This window comes from Dermacentor silvarum, chromosome 3, assembly GCF_013339745.2.
Source record: "Dermacentor silvarum isolate Dsil-2018 chromosome 3, BIME_Dsil_1.4, whole genome shotgun sequence".
Taxonomy (NCBI): Eukaryota; Metazoa; Arthropoda; class Arachnida; order Ixodida; family Ixodidae; genus Dermacentor; species Dermacentor silvarum.
In genome coordinates, this window is record NC_051156.1 from 147,801,718 (window position 1) to 147,818,329 (window position 16,612).

Sequence of the window (16,612 nt, forward strand, 5' to 3'; positions counted from 1 at the left end):
TGGGCGTTTCTGCATTTCACCCCCATCAAAATGCGGCCAGCCGCGGCCGGGATTTGATCCCGGAACTTCTTGCTTACAGCGCTATACCATAGCCGCGAAGTCACCACGGCGGGTGAAAACACGATGTGACAAACGAGAATTTGGGATCACAGTCAGAAACGCCGGATGATGTTCTTGTCTATTCGAGTGAGGTATACGCAAAGCAAGTCTTGTTTTGTAATTATTGACAAATCCGCTTGAAAACGAAAAATTCGGACTGCGGCGGAGGCTGCATTGTTGGCCTCTTCCTTTATAGAAAGTTTGTATCAAGCACGCTGCCAGATACAGGCCTTCACCGCCGTACGAAAACGGTTGAGAAACTCCGCTTAACAACTTTGCTGTAAAAGGCATGTCGCTTATTCCGTGAATGAAATAACACATCTGCTGTGGTGATGGTTTACAACAAAAAAGTAAAAAAAATGTTTTGGCCACCCGCTCCTGGTATAACCAAAGATCCACCCTTAGTTATAATGATGCGTTATTGCTCTGGTCGTTGTGAGCTGTCGTGTTTTCTCTTGGGCAATGAGCCAGGCTATCAGTGAAACTATTAGTGCTTTACTTTAAGATGTATCCCAATAAAGCTGTTCTGACTCTTGAGCTCATGGGAAAGGGCGCACTTTCGATTTCTTAATTGTATATCATTGGTGGTGCTTTGAGAATATTATTATTACGCGCTGAACAAAGCCTGATCCAGTATCCGTGTATTTAGTGCTGCTTGAAACCGGCTGCTTTTTTTTTCATTTTCATGCGCCGATTGGCAAATTTTACATGAAAAATTCTGAATGCGTTCGTCACCGGCGTGTCTAGAGCATTTTATTGTCAACCGAATTGAAAAAAAAATGTCACAGTTTCGCCCTAAGGGCGAAGCAATGAATGCGATAGCAACACAGCAATGTCATACGAAGTAAGGTGAGCGGCTTTGGTAGCAATATGAATTGTAGTAAACATGAGCTGATTAAGTAAGCAGGTGTGCTGCGGCGTAAGTAGACCGACATGAAGAGAGACTCGATGACCACGAGAAGGCGCGTGTGAAACGGTGGTGTTGATGAGAAGCGCTGCCCGTGGGCAGCGCGTGCGAAGGGACACACCTATAGCGCTGCACTGCCGATCCGGGCAGCATTGCATGTGTAGCGTGCGTTGGAAAAATGTGGACCGACTATTACTAACGGTGGTGTGAGCGCGCACGAACAAACATGAATAGATCACACTGAATGACTGCAGACAACGACTGTCAAAACGCTGGCAGCAAGCGCATATACGCCGCAGCGGTCTATCGCTTCAACGGAAACTGAGCGGCGAATGCACAGCGCATAAAGGTCAGAGCCGTGTGGAGATTAGAGACGGTGCGAGCGAGCGACGAGCGCGGTTGTTGGTAGAGTAGAAATGCGCCCCCCCCCCCCCCGCTCCCTCCAGCGCTCGCTTCCCGCTTCCTTGCTTGCGCGTGGAAGATTGAGTGCGTTCGCTCTCCGTGACAGCGTGCGTCCCCGCACGCTTCCGCTCGGGCATACGGCGCGCGGCGAAGATTTTATCTATACGGAACCTCACGGCGACGGCGAGGACGACGGCGACGCCGACTGGCAGAAATCCGGTGGAAGTGTCCATATAATTGCTATCGCAATAAAAAATGACAATGACAAAATAACAAAGAAAAGAATAGTTGTGCACAAGTGCACAAACATACACACACACTCACGCACCCAGAAGTGTCTAGCACAGAGGCGTTTGAGGTGATAAACTGTTGAGCGCATGGTAATACACTTGGTCAAATGTGGACGTGATCGTACCAGTTATTAGCATTGCATATGCATCGCCATGCATGCCTTCGCTCTGCGACCCTTCCTTATTTTATTTATTTTTCTTGGTGGTGTGGTTAGGTCATTGTCTTTAGCACAGCACGAAGCGTGTGTAAATTTCGCTATCATAAGGTCGCGCAGAGTTGCGCTGTCCAATTGCGTCATAGAAGCTCCAATTCCCAGAGTTTGTGAGTAAATACCCTGGAGGAAAATGTGACACTGCTTTGTATGCGGGTTTCTTCACCAGCGCTTCAACGAAGATGGAAATGACGGGAATCACATGGATTTGCATAAACTCCAGGATTCTGTTTTCGACCTACATCGTAGATTCTTACTGTAACCTTTACGAGGTACTTTTTTAGTAATATTGTTGCAACGTTGTGGTGTGGTCAAATTATCCTCGTTTAGCCTTTGACTTTGTGATGGATGTGACCTCGTCCTATTCTGCTACAGTATTGCCTATTGTGGCTTCTGAAGTAGATGCGCAAAGCCACCATTCAAAAAGTAGGTGTGGAGTGCAGCACCTCGCACATGTTAGGAAGCGTGAATTTTGGGCTATAGGGAGGGGTTTAGCGTGTCGCGCTCCGAACTGCGAGATGAGTTCGTATCACCGTGCTGGCCAAACGTCTGTCCCAAGCACTCAAGTGCTTAATTTGAGGCCCTTAGTGCGTTTTGCTGATGTTTGTATGTAACACCTAATGTGTTGAAATATCATGATATCTTGCACTCTCCTGACAGCATTTCTATGTTTGTAAAAAAAGGCTATGAGGCGGCTATGCAATTTAATATTGGTTTATTCACAAGAGGTACACTTTTCATATTTATGGGTTGCGTAAGCACTGAATGGTTAATGTGCAGCACCGGCAATAGGTTGGTGCAGCAACACGGACCAGCCGCCACATAGAGGTATTATGTCGTGGTTTATTGTTTACATTACGCAAAACAAAGATTCCCCCACTGGCACGCTTTGTGGCTCAAATTAACGTGCTATAAACGCAGTTTGCTGGTGCGTGCATTGTCTGCAGCGCTTTTAACGGACTAGTGTTGGTGGGTAGTATTCCTCTTCTTAGTCCTGTAGCGCGGGCAGCATTGAGGAATTAGCCAGAAGACTATCTGGGGCAGGGAAGTAAATCTTTAGATGAACCATCAAGGTTGCGTTACATTGACCTATTTACCTCGTATGAACCTTTCTGAGGCACTGCATACTGGAGTACTTTATTTGCATTGTCCCTCGGCAGTGTCACTAGCCGAAAAAACTATTCAACATTGCTCCATGAAACAGCGGGCATTGATCAACACTGAACTTATTGGTGCGATTCAGAAGAAGCGATTTGCCAAAGCCTGCCGCACGGTCAGCTGTTTGGAAGTGGACTGGCATGGTTCCATCTTTGGTAGCATCTGTTCATCCGCAGCAGCTGCCCATACGCATGCGCTGGGCCATGAGTCATGGCAGCAGCAGTAGCACTATGCGAATCTTGTTGTATAATGTTCATAAAGATCATGACGGCAGAAACGACGTCGTCGGCTGCTATCATTCTACGAGTTGTTCATAATTCCATTTCCTCAAGCTTATATACGAAGTGGCTCCTTCAAAAGCAGATACAATCAATTCTGCATCGATTGACATAGTGTTAAGATGCCCAAGTGTGCTTTCTCTTCTTCCGCCTGCGCTGAACTCACTAATTCTTAGCAGGGTGCGCCACCCCTTTTCCGTGCAATCACGGACGTCATCGCGTTTATTTATAGTCGCTCTCGAAACCGAAAGCTATTCACCTGATGGCTCTGCGGTTACAGAATGCTCAATTGGATTATAACATTATTTATTGTTATTTTAATTAGTTATGGGTACTTGACACTTACGCTCGAGAGATACTTTGTTGAGGCGCCTTGACTTAATTTGAAACACCGGCAGTGCTTCGATGTTACCTTAGCTAGAGTCCATGAGATATGTTACACTTTGGCGCCATTACAAAGTGGCAGCCGCTAGCAGGAATCAAAGTCAACACCTTGTTCTCAGCTGCAGAACGCAGAACTGCAGAACCCGTAACAAAAATTATACATAATATTCCCGCTCCCCTAAGTATATCACAGACAACTAAACCTCAATAGAAAAACGACCAAAGGGACTGAGTTGCTACAGAGGACATGTAAATTAGAAAGCACTTCAGAGCAAGATGGAATCTTGAAGTGATTACCAGTGAGCGAACAAGGAATGTCGCTGGGGCCAGCGTTTTGACAATGGCACTTCTCTTCTTCAGGGCGTCATGTGCTTTTGCAGCTGTGTTGCCTAAGATACGTCTAGTTCTCTAAACTTTGTCTCGAGCAACTTCCTTGTTCGACCACTGCTAAGGAACAGTGCCGGTGATATGAGTGCTTTTCCAGTTTAACATCCACCGAATGCAAGTATGGCGTGAACACTTGCAAGCTCCTATTTTACAACACTGCGCTATGAAACACGCAGCATCAGTGCAGTCCAATGAAAGTTAAAACACTGCTTCCTAGAAATAGTCTTCGTGTGTACAAGGAAGATTTCCGTCGCATTGTTATAGGCAAGACGTAATGCGGGATTCCCGTATCTTCTCTTCTATTGCATCCTTTTTTGTTTGAGGCTCTCCAATCGGCCAGCCGAAGATGAGCCTACACAGCGTCGTAGATGGCGCCTCGCAGGCCAAGAACACAACATAGGCGAGCAGAAAACACCACACGAGCGTCGCGAACCACAGCGTGATCTGCAAAAAAGAAATAAGAGACGGATAACGCGTGTTCTAAATAGGCAGGGATTTTGTGACGCACGTCCCCCAAAAACGAAAGATTGCTCAATATATTCACGAAAAAAACATGCAATCGCATGCCAGCGAGACCAGCAAAAAAGAAATTGCGCCGATCGATGATGTCCACATGAGCATATCTTTAACAGTGCCAGACTAATTATATCTTTATTGGGAGAATAATGACCATTTATGTAAACGATCATTGCGGTTGTATTGAAATGTTTTCTGCTTACATAGTAGGAAACTACATAATTCTTCCTCCGGAATAAACGTGAGAATAACGCACTCTGCCCTTCACCACGAGTATTTGAGAATTTGGTAATCGAAAAGTAGCAGACATCCAATTTATTCGAGCCTACCTTTATGACCAAACAGTTCAGCAACAGGTGGTTCATTAAAACAGTAAAGAATAAACAGAAATTCCCCTCATACGTGCACTCACGCAGCTTCCGTACTTAACGTATACAGCTCAATAATTCCTTGTAGTTGCTGCCTGCTTCACGTATAATCCATATGTGGATTCCGTATAAAGTGTACTCTATCTTCGCAAGAATCATACGGAATCATGAGAAATTATTGGAATGCCTACGGAACTTTTTTATATACAGGGCTTTCGCAACTATAGGACACGTCTAATGGTCCATCAAACCTTCAGGCAACCTCATTTTGTTGTCAACAAATTGATGAAGACAACCGGCCATGCTTTTCCCCATTGAAGCTCCACAAGACCCCACGCTCTATTCCATTTTTCCGGCGGGAACAACAGTCGCCTCTATATTTTAGAACGTCCCTGCACTCTGCCCATCAACACGAGTAAGTGTATGGCAACGCCACCTATCGAAAAAAAATGTGGCGCCAATCCACGCTGTGAAGGTGGTTGGGCAGCGAAGCTGTAAACGACACCCACAACGATTATCCATTGTGACGTTACTTGAATTCACACACGTGGCTCTACAAAGAGTGAAATCACGGACAAGTGAAATGTAGTTAACCACACTCTTTACTACTTCACAACGACATTATATTGACGCTGTTCTTCTGGCGTCTTTACTTTCCGTGGTCTACCCATGGTAGCTTGGAATGAACTGAATGAGTTGCTAGACCGTGGTGACGTCACTGCGTGATTTCATGGTGTTGGGTACTTTTCCACTCGGAGTTACTTACGCAACCGTAATCTTTACCGGGAAACACACGCGGGAGAAGGAACGCTGTAAACGACACCCACAACGATTACCCATTGTGACGTCACTTGAATTCACACACGTGGCTCTACAAGGAGTGAAACCAGAGACACTGGTTTCACGAGGGTTTTGAATGATGTCAACCCCTTTCGAAGCAGCTGCAAACCAAACCTTTACCGGAACGCGTCGGAGGGTGTTCCCATTGTTCACACGCGCCTTATCACCATCACGTAGTTTTGATGCTTGTATTGTAGTGTTTCTTTTGAAAACGAGTGCTGAGCTGTATGCTCTGTGCCTGACTTCATTAACGTTATGCTGTTTGTATTCAATTTTCAGCCTGGAGTTTTTTGCTTACGTCGACACAACAATTTACAGCTTCGTCACTGATCTCCTTCGACGTTCCAAGGCAATTCTTAGCAAACGTATCTTTTTCAGACGATGGGTTAGACGACGTTGCTAACTGGAAGTTGTTGAAATTCGCGTGGTCTTCTTAATTAACATTTAAAAAAATGCTATGCATTGACTTACGCTGTGGCACTGCGGTGGAGTTCGACAGCTGGCTGCAGGGGAATGTCCAAAATAAAAATTCCTAGGTATGTGTGTGCATGCGCGTATGCATATGCGATTGTGTGCCTCTGTGTGTCTTTGTGTCCTTGTGCGTTAGCGCGCGCGCGAGTGCGTCTGTGTGTTTGTGCGTGCGTGTAGAAAAGACCTCTTAGAAGTACGTTTTTTTTGTTGGTTTCGGCGTCCCACCATCAGATGCCTATTTGGGCTGAGTGCCATAAACTTGGCTGATTGATTGAAATGCAAAACATTCTCTGTAGTAGATATCGCTGATAGCTTCGCTTGCTGCTGTTGCGTTTAGAACATTGATAAAGGTCCCTCACTTATCCATTACGAAGGTACGAATCCGAACAATTCTCAGCAGCAAAAAACTACACGAATGGAATTCCTGTTCAGGTACCGCGCGCACTAACCCAACACAAGCAGCGTCTCGTGGTATACAATGTCATTTCTCAAGCACGAATAACCATACATATACAGGAATGTCGCAGCGCACGTTTCCCCAAGCCATACCACTGGGCGCAGTTTTCAGCAACACGAGCGCAGTGACACGGTCTGCGACGTTTACAACGTACCACGAAGCCTAGCGATGCGTACGCATATAGAGCATAAAAGTGCCGCAAAACCTGCCGCATAATAGCACAGCGAGGGTAACAATATACTTATCGACCCTACTACCAATGGCACAATGTAAATATGGTAACATCAGCTTCTTAAACAAATATTAGGGGAACCGTCAGCCTCAGTCGATCCTGTAAGTGTTCATAGTAACTACAGAACTTCCGATAGCTGCGAATTTGTGCCGCCTTTTTCTAATCTTAGATCAACAAGAATTAAAAATGGGTTGGAAATGCGAGTCAACTTACCACATTGAAATGAGACCAAAATATGCGTTCCCTTGACGCGTGCAGCATGAGTTGGACAAACGGCAAGTGGATGAGGTAGACGCCGAATGTCAACTTGCTCAGGGGTACAAAGCCATTCCAAGATAGGAACCTGCCAACAAGCCCTGCAACGGGATTGATTTCAGCGCACGCTATAACACTTGAAAACAAAATGAACCGTTGATCTATACATTTCGTGGCACTGTTAACATTGGCGTATGTTTTGCTTTTTTTAATAAGGAATAGAATAAGCGGCACACAACACTCGCACTGTCCCTTAATATGGCGAGATTTCTGTATTCTAGCTGTTCCTAGGGTGACATATACTGACCAATCGCGGTGACGTATGTTATTTTTCATGCACTAACGCATGATCCATTTATCATCTCATAACGTCATCTGTACTTATTAAGGGTGACTCGCATGGGACGTGTTTGAGTCGAGACCGGCGGCCAATGCTGTGCCAGTGTGCAGCGAATATCGACTCAGCGCAGTATACAGTGGCGATGCCCGCGAAATGGGTCTATGCCATTCCGACCACTCACGACAAATGCAATTGGAAGGACGGCACACCAGGAAGCACTCCTTATGCGCTCGATTGCGCTAACGCGATCATTCAGCCGTATATGTTTTGTAACCACTATCCTCTTTAATGTCATATAGCCCTGAGGACATTATATATGTAGCGCTCATAATTTTGACTAACAGGATGAACCATTGTGATAAAAATTCATTTCCCGCAGGAAAATGCACCAAGTGGTTATCATTACCGTTGCTTCCGTAAGTGTTCATTGTTTGTTTGCCGCCAAACTAAGCCTATATTATGAAAGAGTTGCCACGCCGCGGCGGTATGTGTTGTATCGAACTAGCTTATTTAAAATCACCGCGTGCGGTGCTGAAAGAGGGTTTTAGAGTAACCCCCGTATTCAGAAATGCAACTTAACTTAAAGCCCTTGCTTGACTTGATCTATATGACGGCTGGCGTGAATGCGCCGAAGAAAACGCAGGGATCGTGTTCGGCGCGTTCACGCAGCCGTCCTCAAGTCAAGCCCCATTTCCAAATGCGGGGGTTAGTTTCATTAACGTTCTGGCCGTCACCGAAAGCGCATTGGCCAGCTTGAAATTAGAAATGCGCCCGACCGACGCCGGCTTGCGCGATTTGCGTGAAAATTGGTCCATGCAGGTATACCTTTATTGTTACTGTTTAGGCCCTGCAGTTGTGGTCTTTTGCAAAGTTCACCGCTCCATCTAATATGCCACAAGGTGTCACTACCAGTGCTAACGTGGCTCTTCGCAGCTCACTTGCGCTATTAAGTCCCTCCAGCTAGTACGTCAGAACGGTGGGCTACTAGGCTAAAGTCTGATAGTCTATTAACGCGTATTGATTCACTGACAGCCCATGCTCTTGCGGAAAAAAAGAAAGAGGAACACCAGCAGACTTCATAATGGTGAAACGGTGAAGCTGAAGCGGTGAAACATACACTGAAGCATACGCTGTCTATACATATGTTAATCAAGTGACAGCCTGTAGTTGCAGCAAACAAAAAGACAAACAAAGAATACCAGCAGACTGCCAACTCTTCCTTCGTGTCTGAAATCACGCCCTGCGACAGCGGCATCCTTTCACAGGGGAGGCAGCCATCTTGTTTAATTGCACACTTTTCCCTAAACATTTCTGCATGCCCTCTAAAGGCTTGTGCAAGGGTGGGAGGGGGAAGGGTGTGACTGAAGAATAGTACATTCAATGAATGTAAGAATGTCTATAAAATAACTATTTGACGTAACATTCAAACATAATATACAATTTTGTAAAACAACCGAAAGAAATGCATTGTTTAGAAGAATTTATGAGCCGTTAATAGTTCTTAATGCGCGCAACGTCGTTTCTGTATTACAAAGTAGGGAGTAGTAAACTCTATAATTGATATTCTTATATATGACCTTATTCTGTATGATATTGTTTTCAGTTTCAGTCAGTCGTTTTAGGCCCGGGCTGGTTTATAGTCCCTTTGGAGGCCCGAACTTCCTTAACTTGTGACATGAGCCAAAGGCTGCAGGTTTCAGCGAAATAATTTTGTTACGGCGCATTTGCAATGCTGATAGAAAAAGCATTTTGGATGCTCCGTGTCGTGCGAGATGCTATGATAAAGCTTTATGACCTAATTATTGCGATGTCATTTGTTACAGTGGTGCCTCGGTTGCTTTCATCGTTCCGTTAACCTGACCACCGGTTTCTTTTGGAATACTTCATCCAGGGTATGTGCAATTTTTGAGGCTCATCATCACCATATTTATGTATATGCCTCAATTGAACCTTCCACTCTGTTTTCATGAACATGATGGTAAAGGCTAGCGACAGATGAACCACAATTTCCACACAAGATACATACACCATGCGCTTCAAGAAACAAAAAAAATATTGGGCAGTCCTTACCGCCTCGTCCCGAAGAACACGCGAGAGTGATCCAGATGAGGAAGACCGACCAGAAGATGCGGTCAAAGAACGCAGCAATCAGGGTTACGCCTTGCGTGGTCGGGTTTGCGCTTCTGTACCACGGAAGCTTTGCGAACACAGAGGCGAGGCCACAGCTGACGGACAAGCACCATCCCGCAATCTGCATGCCCTGGACAAAAAAAAGTGGACAAAAATATTGTTCAACCCGAACAAATGATATAAATACAGAGCCGTCTTTCAATGCAACCCAGTTATTCGATCCATTTCGTTTTTGCTTTAATTATGCTGTCACGGGCAACACCCGAAGAATCCTCAAGCCGACGGTGCTACGACATTCTCGGTGTCGCTTTTATCTCCAGACACCTTAAAATTGCTTGCTTGCGCCGCGTAATCTACATTCGCACGTGCTGTGCAGGTATTCTCTGACAATGTATATTCACATGTCTTGCTTGTTGTCCGCAGGTATGTGCCTACATATATGATACATGTCTGAATACATCGACAAGAAACGTATATTTTTATGCGTTGTCCAAGTGTTACCTATCCATGCCTCACGTGCGTTCAATGTTGTCCGCGGGGGTGGGGCAATATAGTGTTACGTAACTATTCCACCTGTATGCCGGAGGAATAGTACAGAAAACATGGGCCCAACATTCAGCATAAATATAAAAAAGGCAACATACATGGGCGGCTGTGAATGTTGCCTTCCTGTCTAATTTTTCTTTTTTGTACGAATACGTTTACCATAATGAAAAGACAAGTAACCCAACTATGGGCTGTGAAGGTATACATTTTCGCACACTGCAAGAATAATAGGCGCGACTACGCCTTCAGTGGTTAATCGGCAATGATGAGCATTCGGTGCAGCGTACAGCGAGGATGTACTACCAACGTAGTGGTCTGCTTGTTTTGCCAGCCTGCTTCTTGTTTTCTTAAAAACATGAAGCTTCAAATTATCAAAGATTTTTTTTTCGTTCTGGTAGGGTACAGAAAGAAGGAGTGAGAAAAAGTAAGCTGTTTTTAAACAGTTTGACTGGTTCACGTACCCGTAGTGACCTTAAAGTGGTGGCAGCACTTAGTTAAAAAAAGAGAAACAACCACTGACACACAATGTAGTAGAATAATGTATATACACAGTGGAAAATTTTAAAAAACACACAGGTGATACGAAATTACAAAGGATTTTTGAGTAAATGCATTACAATCTGTGTAATTAAAAATGAAACAAATATTTTTGGGGAAATCTGAGCTTCAATACTATATAAATGCATTAAAAAATACAAAATCCCCGCATCGCCAATATGCATATTAAAAAAATACGATACAAAACACCAAGCTAGAAGACACCTAACTGCAACTAGTAAAACCACTAGATAGAAGACCACCGAACTGCCATTGAACCACACTTCGGAAAAGGAAAGAAAAGAATTATTAGGCATTTGAAACCTCTGAAGTATAATTTACTGTTTATGAACTGCGGATATCCTCTTATCAACAATTAAACATGTCAAAATTGTTAAGATCGCATCTTGTGTAAAAAAGATTAAGTTTATTTATAATATTTAGAGTGGAAGGTGCGAAAAGACGATACCGCCTGACAGTAAGAGTTACGTCGTCTGCCTTCTGGCGTAGAAGCCAGATGGATGGGCAGAGGCGCGGGCAAAGTCAGGGAGACCAATGTGATTCTTTCAGCAGTATCGCGTCAGCATTACTTTCCGCTGTAGAAGGCGTGGCTTCCATTGTTACTTTTAACTATACAGCAGCCGGAACACGAACGCAACCATTAACTACTACCTAGTAGTACTACCCTCCTTGTGTACGACCTATTTTGAAAATATCATCGGGACGGTTACTAAGATCCTTTACTTCAGAATCACGTGGACTGACTTTCGCCGGTGAAAGGCCAAGCAAAAACTGCATGCAATTTTTAGACATCAAGTTAATTTTCAACTAAGACCATGTTTGCTGGCCCTCGCACAAAGAAGAACCTTGTGCCATACGATATCGCGCATACTTAGCAGGTAAAACGGGGTATCGCAGTGGCATGTGCTAAAGCTTGGTTAATCAGTTGTTTTTTTTTTTTTGCCACACTGAGCAGAAAGGTTGAATAATCAAGTTGAGCGTCTAGCCCCTGCAGGTCTTCCCCTTGCTCTCGTCGCTGTCGTCTGTGAATCGGTCTTGGAGAAATTCGAGAAAACAAGTTCACACCTAACACGGCAACCGAAAAATGACTAATGAAGAACTCAAGGTATTGCCTACATCCGTAGCGTTTCGCACAATCTTAAAAAGGTAGCTTACAGGTGTGCCATTAGGGTTGTCGTTTCGGCTGCTTGTAAAATGCGCAAGTTGGTCCTTTGCTAGTAAAGAAAAAGCGGGCATCGTGTACGAAAAAGCATGCGCGTCGTTATGCTGATTGTACTACACACATCGTGTATAAGATACCGCTATTGAATTAGCGAACAAATCCTCAGGACACCTCACACGTCACTGTAAACGACGGTGCTCACCGCACTTAAACTACCTTCCTTAGGCATGTAGAAACAAAATGTCTTTGAAGTGGTAATTGAAGCAGCCCGTATGAGAGGGAAATCAGGTGATTGCTTCATGAGTGCGCCTAGCGTAAATATTAGCGATAAAGAAATGCAGTTCCTGAACGGTCTTCTCTGGTGCTTCTTTTCTATTTTTTTGTTCTTGTTGTTTGTACATGCAGGTATACTTAAATGTTCCTTTGACAATGTTAAAATTAAATAATTAGAAGTCACCACCAGTTTATGTCGTTTGTGTTTCGTATGTACTGTCTATTTGCGTTTTATAAATGGAGTTTTAAGAAAATGGAGCAGTTACCCCGTGAACCAACATTTTACTTATTTTTGACAGGGCTCAGCGTGGTTGCAGAATTGGCAATGCCTCTAAAGTATTGTGGATTGGGCCTAAAGTTCACTCACGAGATTCTCCAACATGGTAAATTACCATTTCTGGACTTGACACAGCGACTACGATCGCATCACACTTGCTGGATGCATGGGCCTAGATCAGCTAAAGCCTTTTCTTCACTACAACTCTGGTCATTCTATGATCGTTAAAAGCGGAATTAGGGTTTCCTACCTCTGGCAGTTTTAATCAATCTATATGTCGTAAGAAAATTAACTAAAGCATTTCAAATCAAGTAACTCGAATAGAATTGTTGTGATTCCTGGAACAAGTTATTCATAGAGCCGCGGAAAAAGAGGCAAAGATGGTCGATGGTGTTTAACAAAAAAGGGTCAGGAAGCAGCAGAGAAGGCACAGAGCGAAATCTTGTCGCCGTCGTGCCCTACGTTCATCGTTTTGAACGTGCACTGAAGAACGCTGCTAGCCGGTCTGGCGTTGATGTTGTATTTAGTGCCCTTAACAAGCAGCAACGAGCTTGCTATGCTGTGACTAAGAATAATAATAATAATAGAATAAGAAAATGTGCTTTTGTTCTGCAATAAAAATTCCTAACGTGCAAAACTAGTGTGGTGTACGTGTGTGGTTGTCATTACCACGCAGCAAAGTTTCCATAGCCCAATCGGGTTGCGGATGTTATACCCGCCTATCAAGAAAGCTTCACCAATTACGTGATAAAAATAATCATTTGCACACGCGTGACAATTGTAAATGCTCCCATTGTGAATATGTTTCTTGTGACACTGCATTTGTGTTGTGTTGTCACACTAACAATAACATGCGAAATAACTGAGGCTTTCCCCATCACAAAGCGCATAGATACGTGTGTTAGTGAGCCATCCGCCGCACTCACTCAACAAAAATTCGGTTTGCTAAGTGCCATGTGAGCATGCTCATTTCAGTTAGCTGCTGCATATGAGTGCGCCTTCCTTTTCACCAGATAAACTGAGTAGTGAGTTCAGTGCTGGTTTCTTCATTCTGCCTGTGTGCTTCGTTATTTGTGTGCGCTAAAGTTCAACAATAAATTGTTACAAACTCGCAGGACTTTCATTTTTTAATCCTCTGGGACACAGCTGCTGCTGAAAGAGGCACACATGAAAGCAAAGACACGAAAGAAAACAATCGCGATCGTAAAGGTGGCCCTTTCAACTGCTGTATTTTGGGTGCACACTCAAGAACAAATATATACATTTTTGCACGCACAGAACGCATTTGCGCTGCTAAAGGGACAACCAGGACTCAAAATAATCTATAATCGGAAATATAAATCTAATAGGATGCATCACTTATACATGCAGTGCCTAAACTTTTCCGCAATAGGCTTTCATTAGTTCGCGTGCTGGCTCATTGTTCCTCCAGCCAAGAAGCCTTATATCATGAAACCGCAGTTCACAATTTCAGTTCTTGCTTTGCACTGGGAGGTGCGCCAGTTTTTTTTTTTTATTTAGATTAGGATTTAGAAATATAAATGGAGGAATGACGCATTCGAACCAATGTCACTACAGCAGTGTGCTTTTGGTAGTAGGACACGCTAGAGCACTGCACGGGATCGGGCTTACCCTGAAGCCCGGACCCGGCCCGGGTAGGGCAGTTTTTTCACGGGCTCAGGCTGGGCTCGGGCGCGGCATATGCTTTTTGACCCGGGCCCGGACCGGGCTAGGGTTTTTTGACGTGGGCCCGAGGCGGGCTCGGACGTTTGGTGTTGTGCATGTACCGTGCAGCGAGTTATCCTCGAGCGCGTCCCTCGACTCTGAAAGACATGTCTTTTTCGGTCTCGGGCCGGGTTCCGGCTGGTTTCGAGCCGGGCTCAGGCCTAAAGTAAAGCGGTGGTGGGCTGGGCCGGGCGGGTAACGTAGATTATTTCCGGGCCCGGGCCGGGTCCGGGTCTCGCATTTAACTTTTAGTGGGGCTCGGGCGGGCAGCCCAATGTAAAAACGGGCCTGGCCCGGGTCGGGGCCTAAAAAATCGGCCCGTGCAGTGCTCTAGGACACGCTAACCACTAGGCTGTCACGGATCAACAGCGCTGGGCAACTACTGTTAGGTTGTGCGTTCCACACAGACTCTGAGAATGGTGGTGTCTGCGCAGGTATTGAGGGGGCCAGAAAAAGTAAGACTGTACCGATACAAGCAATACTGTACGATAATGACAAGATGTGAATCTAATAAAAAGCATGTCTTTACAAGGTGTCCTTTTGCTCCTAAAGACCACGTCTATGGCACATAAAAGGCGTAATTGATTGTGATGGCTATGAACCTCAATTAGACGGCGCAAACTAAATATAGAGAAGGCACTTAAAATCCGGTGTCTTGCAGAAATCAATGAAGAAAGCATCGACGTCGTCACCAACAACAACGACGTCGCAGCGATATGCCGCATAGTTTGTTACATAGTAGCTCACAAGATTCACAACTTTCAAGTCGAAGAGTATAGAGGCACTTCTAAAGTGTCGCAAAAATAAAAAAAGAAAACACGCTCAGTTCTCATAGGTGAAACTGCGTCATTTCGCTCGCGACATTAGTTCTAGAGTTCTTGGCTTCTACGTTGAATAATACCCAGCCAGCTCCTTCAAAACGACTCATCGAGCGTGAAAAGCAAGAGCCCTTTAGCACAGCCACTGCGTCGCTACCAACGGCTGAACAATAACTTACACAAACAATGAATTTTAAAATGGTGCAACAAAACCTCATATTTATATGGTATCGGTATACTTAAATAGCTCCTGACTGGACATTTTGACTTTGTCCTACCGAATGATGAATATAAAAAATATTACTGTTTATACAACTTCTCAACAGTTTTCTCACTGACCTATAGGTAACATGACCATGATATCACATAAAAGAAACAAAAATGAACATGATGCAGCCAGATCGTGTGAATCAAATATCTTCAAATAGTAAAATGTTGGACCGCTTTGAACAGAAAACTTACCATAACCCATTAGGCAAGCAGCTGCGAACGTAAGGTGTTATAGCACTATACATGTGGTCTAAATAAATCTAACGTACTAATACATGAGTCTGAAAGTGCACAAGCCTGCCCATGCACTTCGAATTGATCAAACTCCATTGCTATGCCTCACAGTGGGGTTCACCACTAAGAAGGCGCATTCGCAACTGGCTTATCTAAACTACACTTTCTTTAAGTAATTTTGCAATTTATAACTATATAGAACTTATATAATTTGTGAACTACATTTTTTTCAGATTATTACTTAAAATAAACATCGGTCCATTACCGCAACCATTCCTGAGCTCAACCAAAAAAGTCATAGTTTCACCCGAAAGGCGTAGCATTGATGACAACAGGAAATTATTAATGGCACACGCTCAGTGACCCAGGTTGGGGAGATGTTCAATGAAGAGCGGCACAAACCCCAATGCATTCGTGGCGCAGCTCGCCAAAGTGTCGGCGTGAAAGGCGTTAATTGGAAAGTGACCCAGACCCAGTGCATTTGTGGCACAGCCTGCAAATGCGGAACCCTGGTGACATGGGTTCGATTACGCTTCGCATCGAATAAATTTAAGGTCTCACTTTTGCCATTGTAGAGCACCATATTCACAATGACACATACCTAGTTAACCTAGTTGGCGTCAAAGACGTTCATTAAAGAGCGGCGCGCAACTACTAGCACTTACCCAGTGTGACCCAATTCGGCATCGAAGAGGTTCATTGAAGACCAGCACAGACCTAGTGGTACATACCCAGTACACTAAGTCGGCGTCAAGTAGTTTCTTCACACAGTGGTACCTACCCAGTCCCGCGTCTACAGTGACCCACGTCGGGGTGAAAGAACTTCGTTGCACATTGCCACATACACAATGACACAAGTTGGTCTGATGGTTGGTTTTGAACCCTGTTACCCAGATTCACCCACTTCCAACCCAGTGACCCCGGTAGGCTGGAAAACGGTCAAATACATAGTTTCAAGCATAGACAGATACATATACTGCTCCGGGAAAGTGCGCGAAGTACCCTAAGAATGCTCACGCATTA

The 16,612-nt window shown here is 44.5% G+C and overlaps 1 protein-coding gene across 1 annotated transcript; it reads right to left on the reverse strand.

Moving 5' to 3' along the window:
* Positions 1 to 3,397: 3,397 nt before the first annotated feature.
* Positions 3,398 to 12,647, reverse strand: LOC119444051 (nose resistant to fluoxetine protein 6-like). Its single transcript, XM_049664787.1, has 4 exons — positions 12,633 to 12,647; positions 9,667 to 9,856; positions 7,215 to 7,357; positions 3,398 to 4,561 (listed from the first exon to the last, which is right to left on the reverse strand). Exons 1-4 carry the CDS (start codon positions 12,645 to 12,647, stop codon positions 4,376 to 4,378), a joined length of 534 nt encoding a protein of 177 aa, XP_049520744.1. The 3' UTR covers positions 3,398 to 4,375.
* Positions 12,648 to 16,612: the final 3,965 nt, after the last annotated feature.

Coding starts and splice junctions, on each gene's coding strand:
- LOC119444051 (XM_049664787.1), bottom strand. Junction 7,358..9,666: donor GTGTTCTTCGGGACGAGGCG/GTAAGGACTGCC, acceptor ATCCCGTTGCAG/GGCTTGTTGGCAGGTTCCTA. Junction 4,562..7,214: donor TTTGGTCTCATTTCAATGTG/GTAAGTTGACTC, acceptor TCTTTTTTGCAG/ATCACGCTGTGGTTCGCGAC.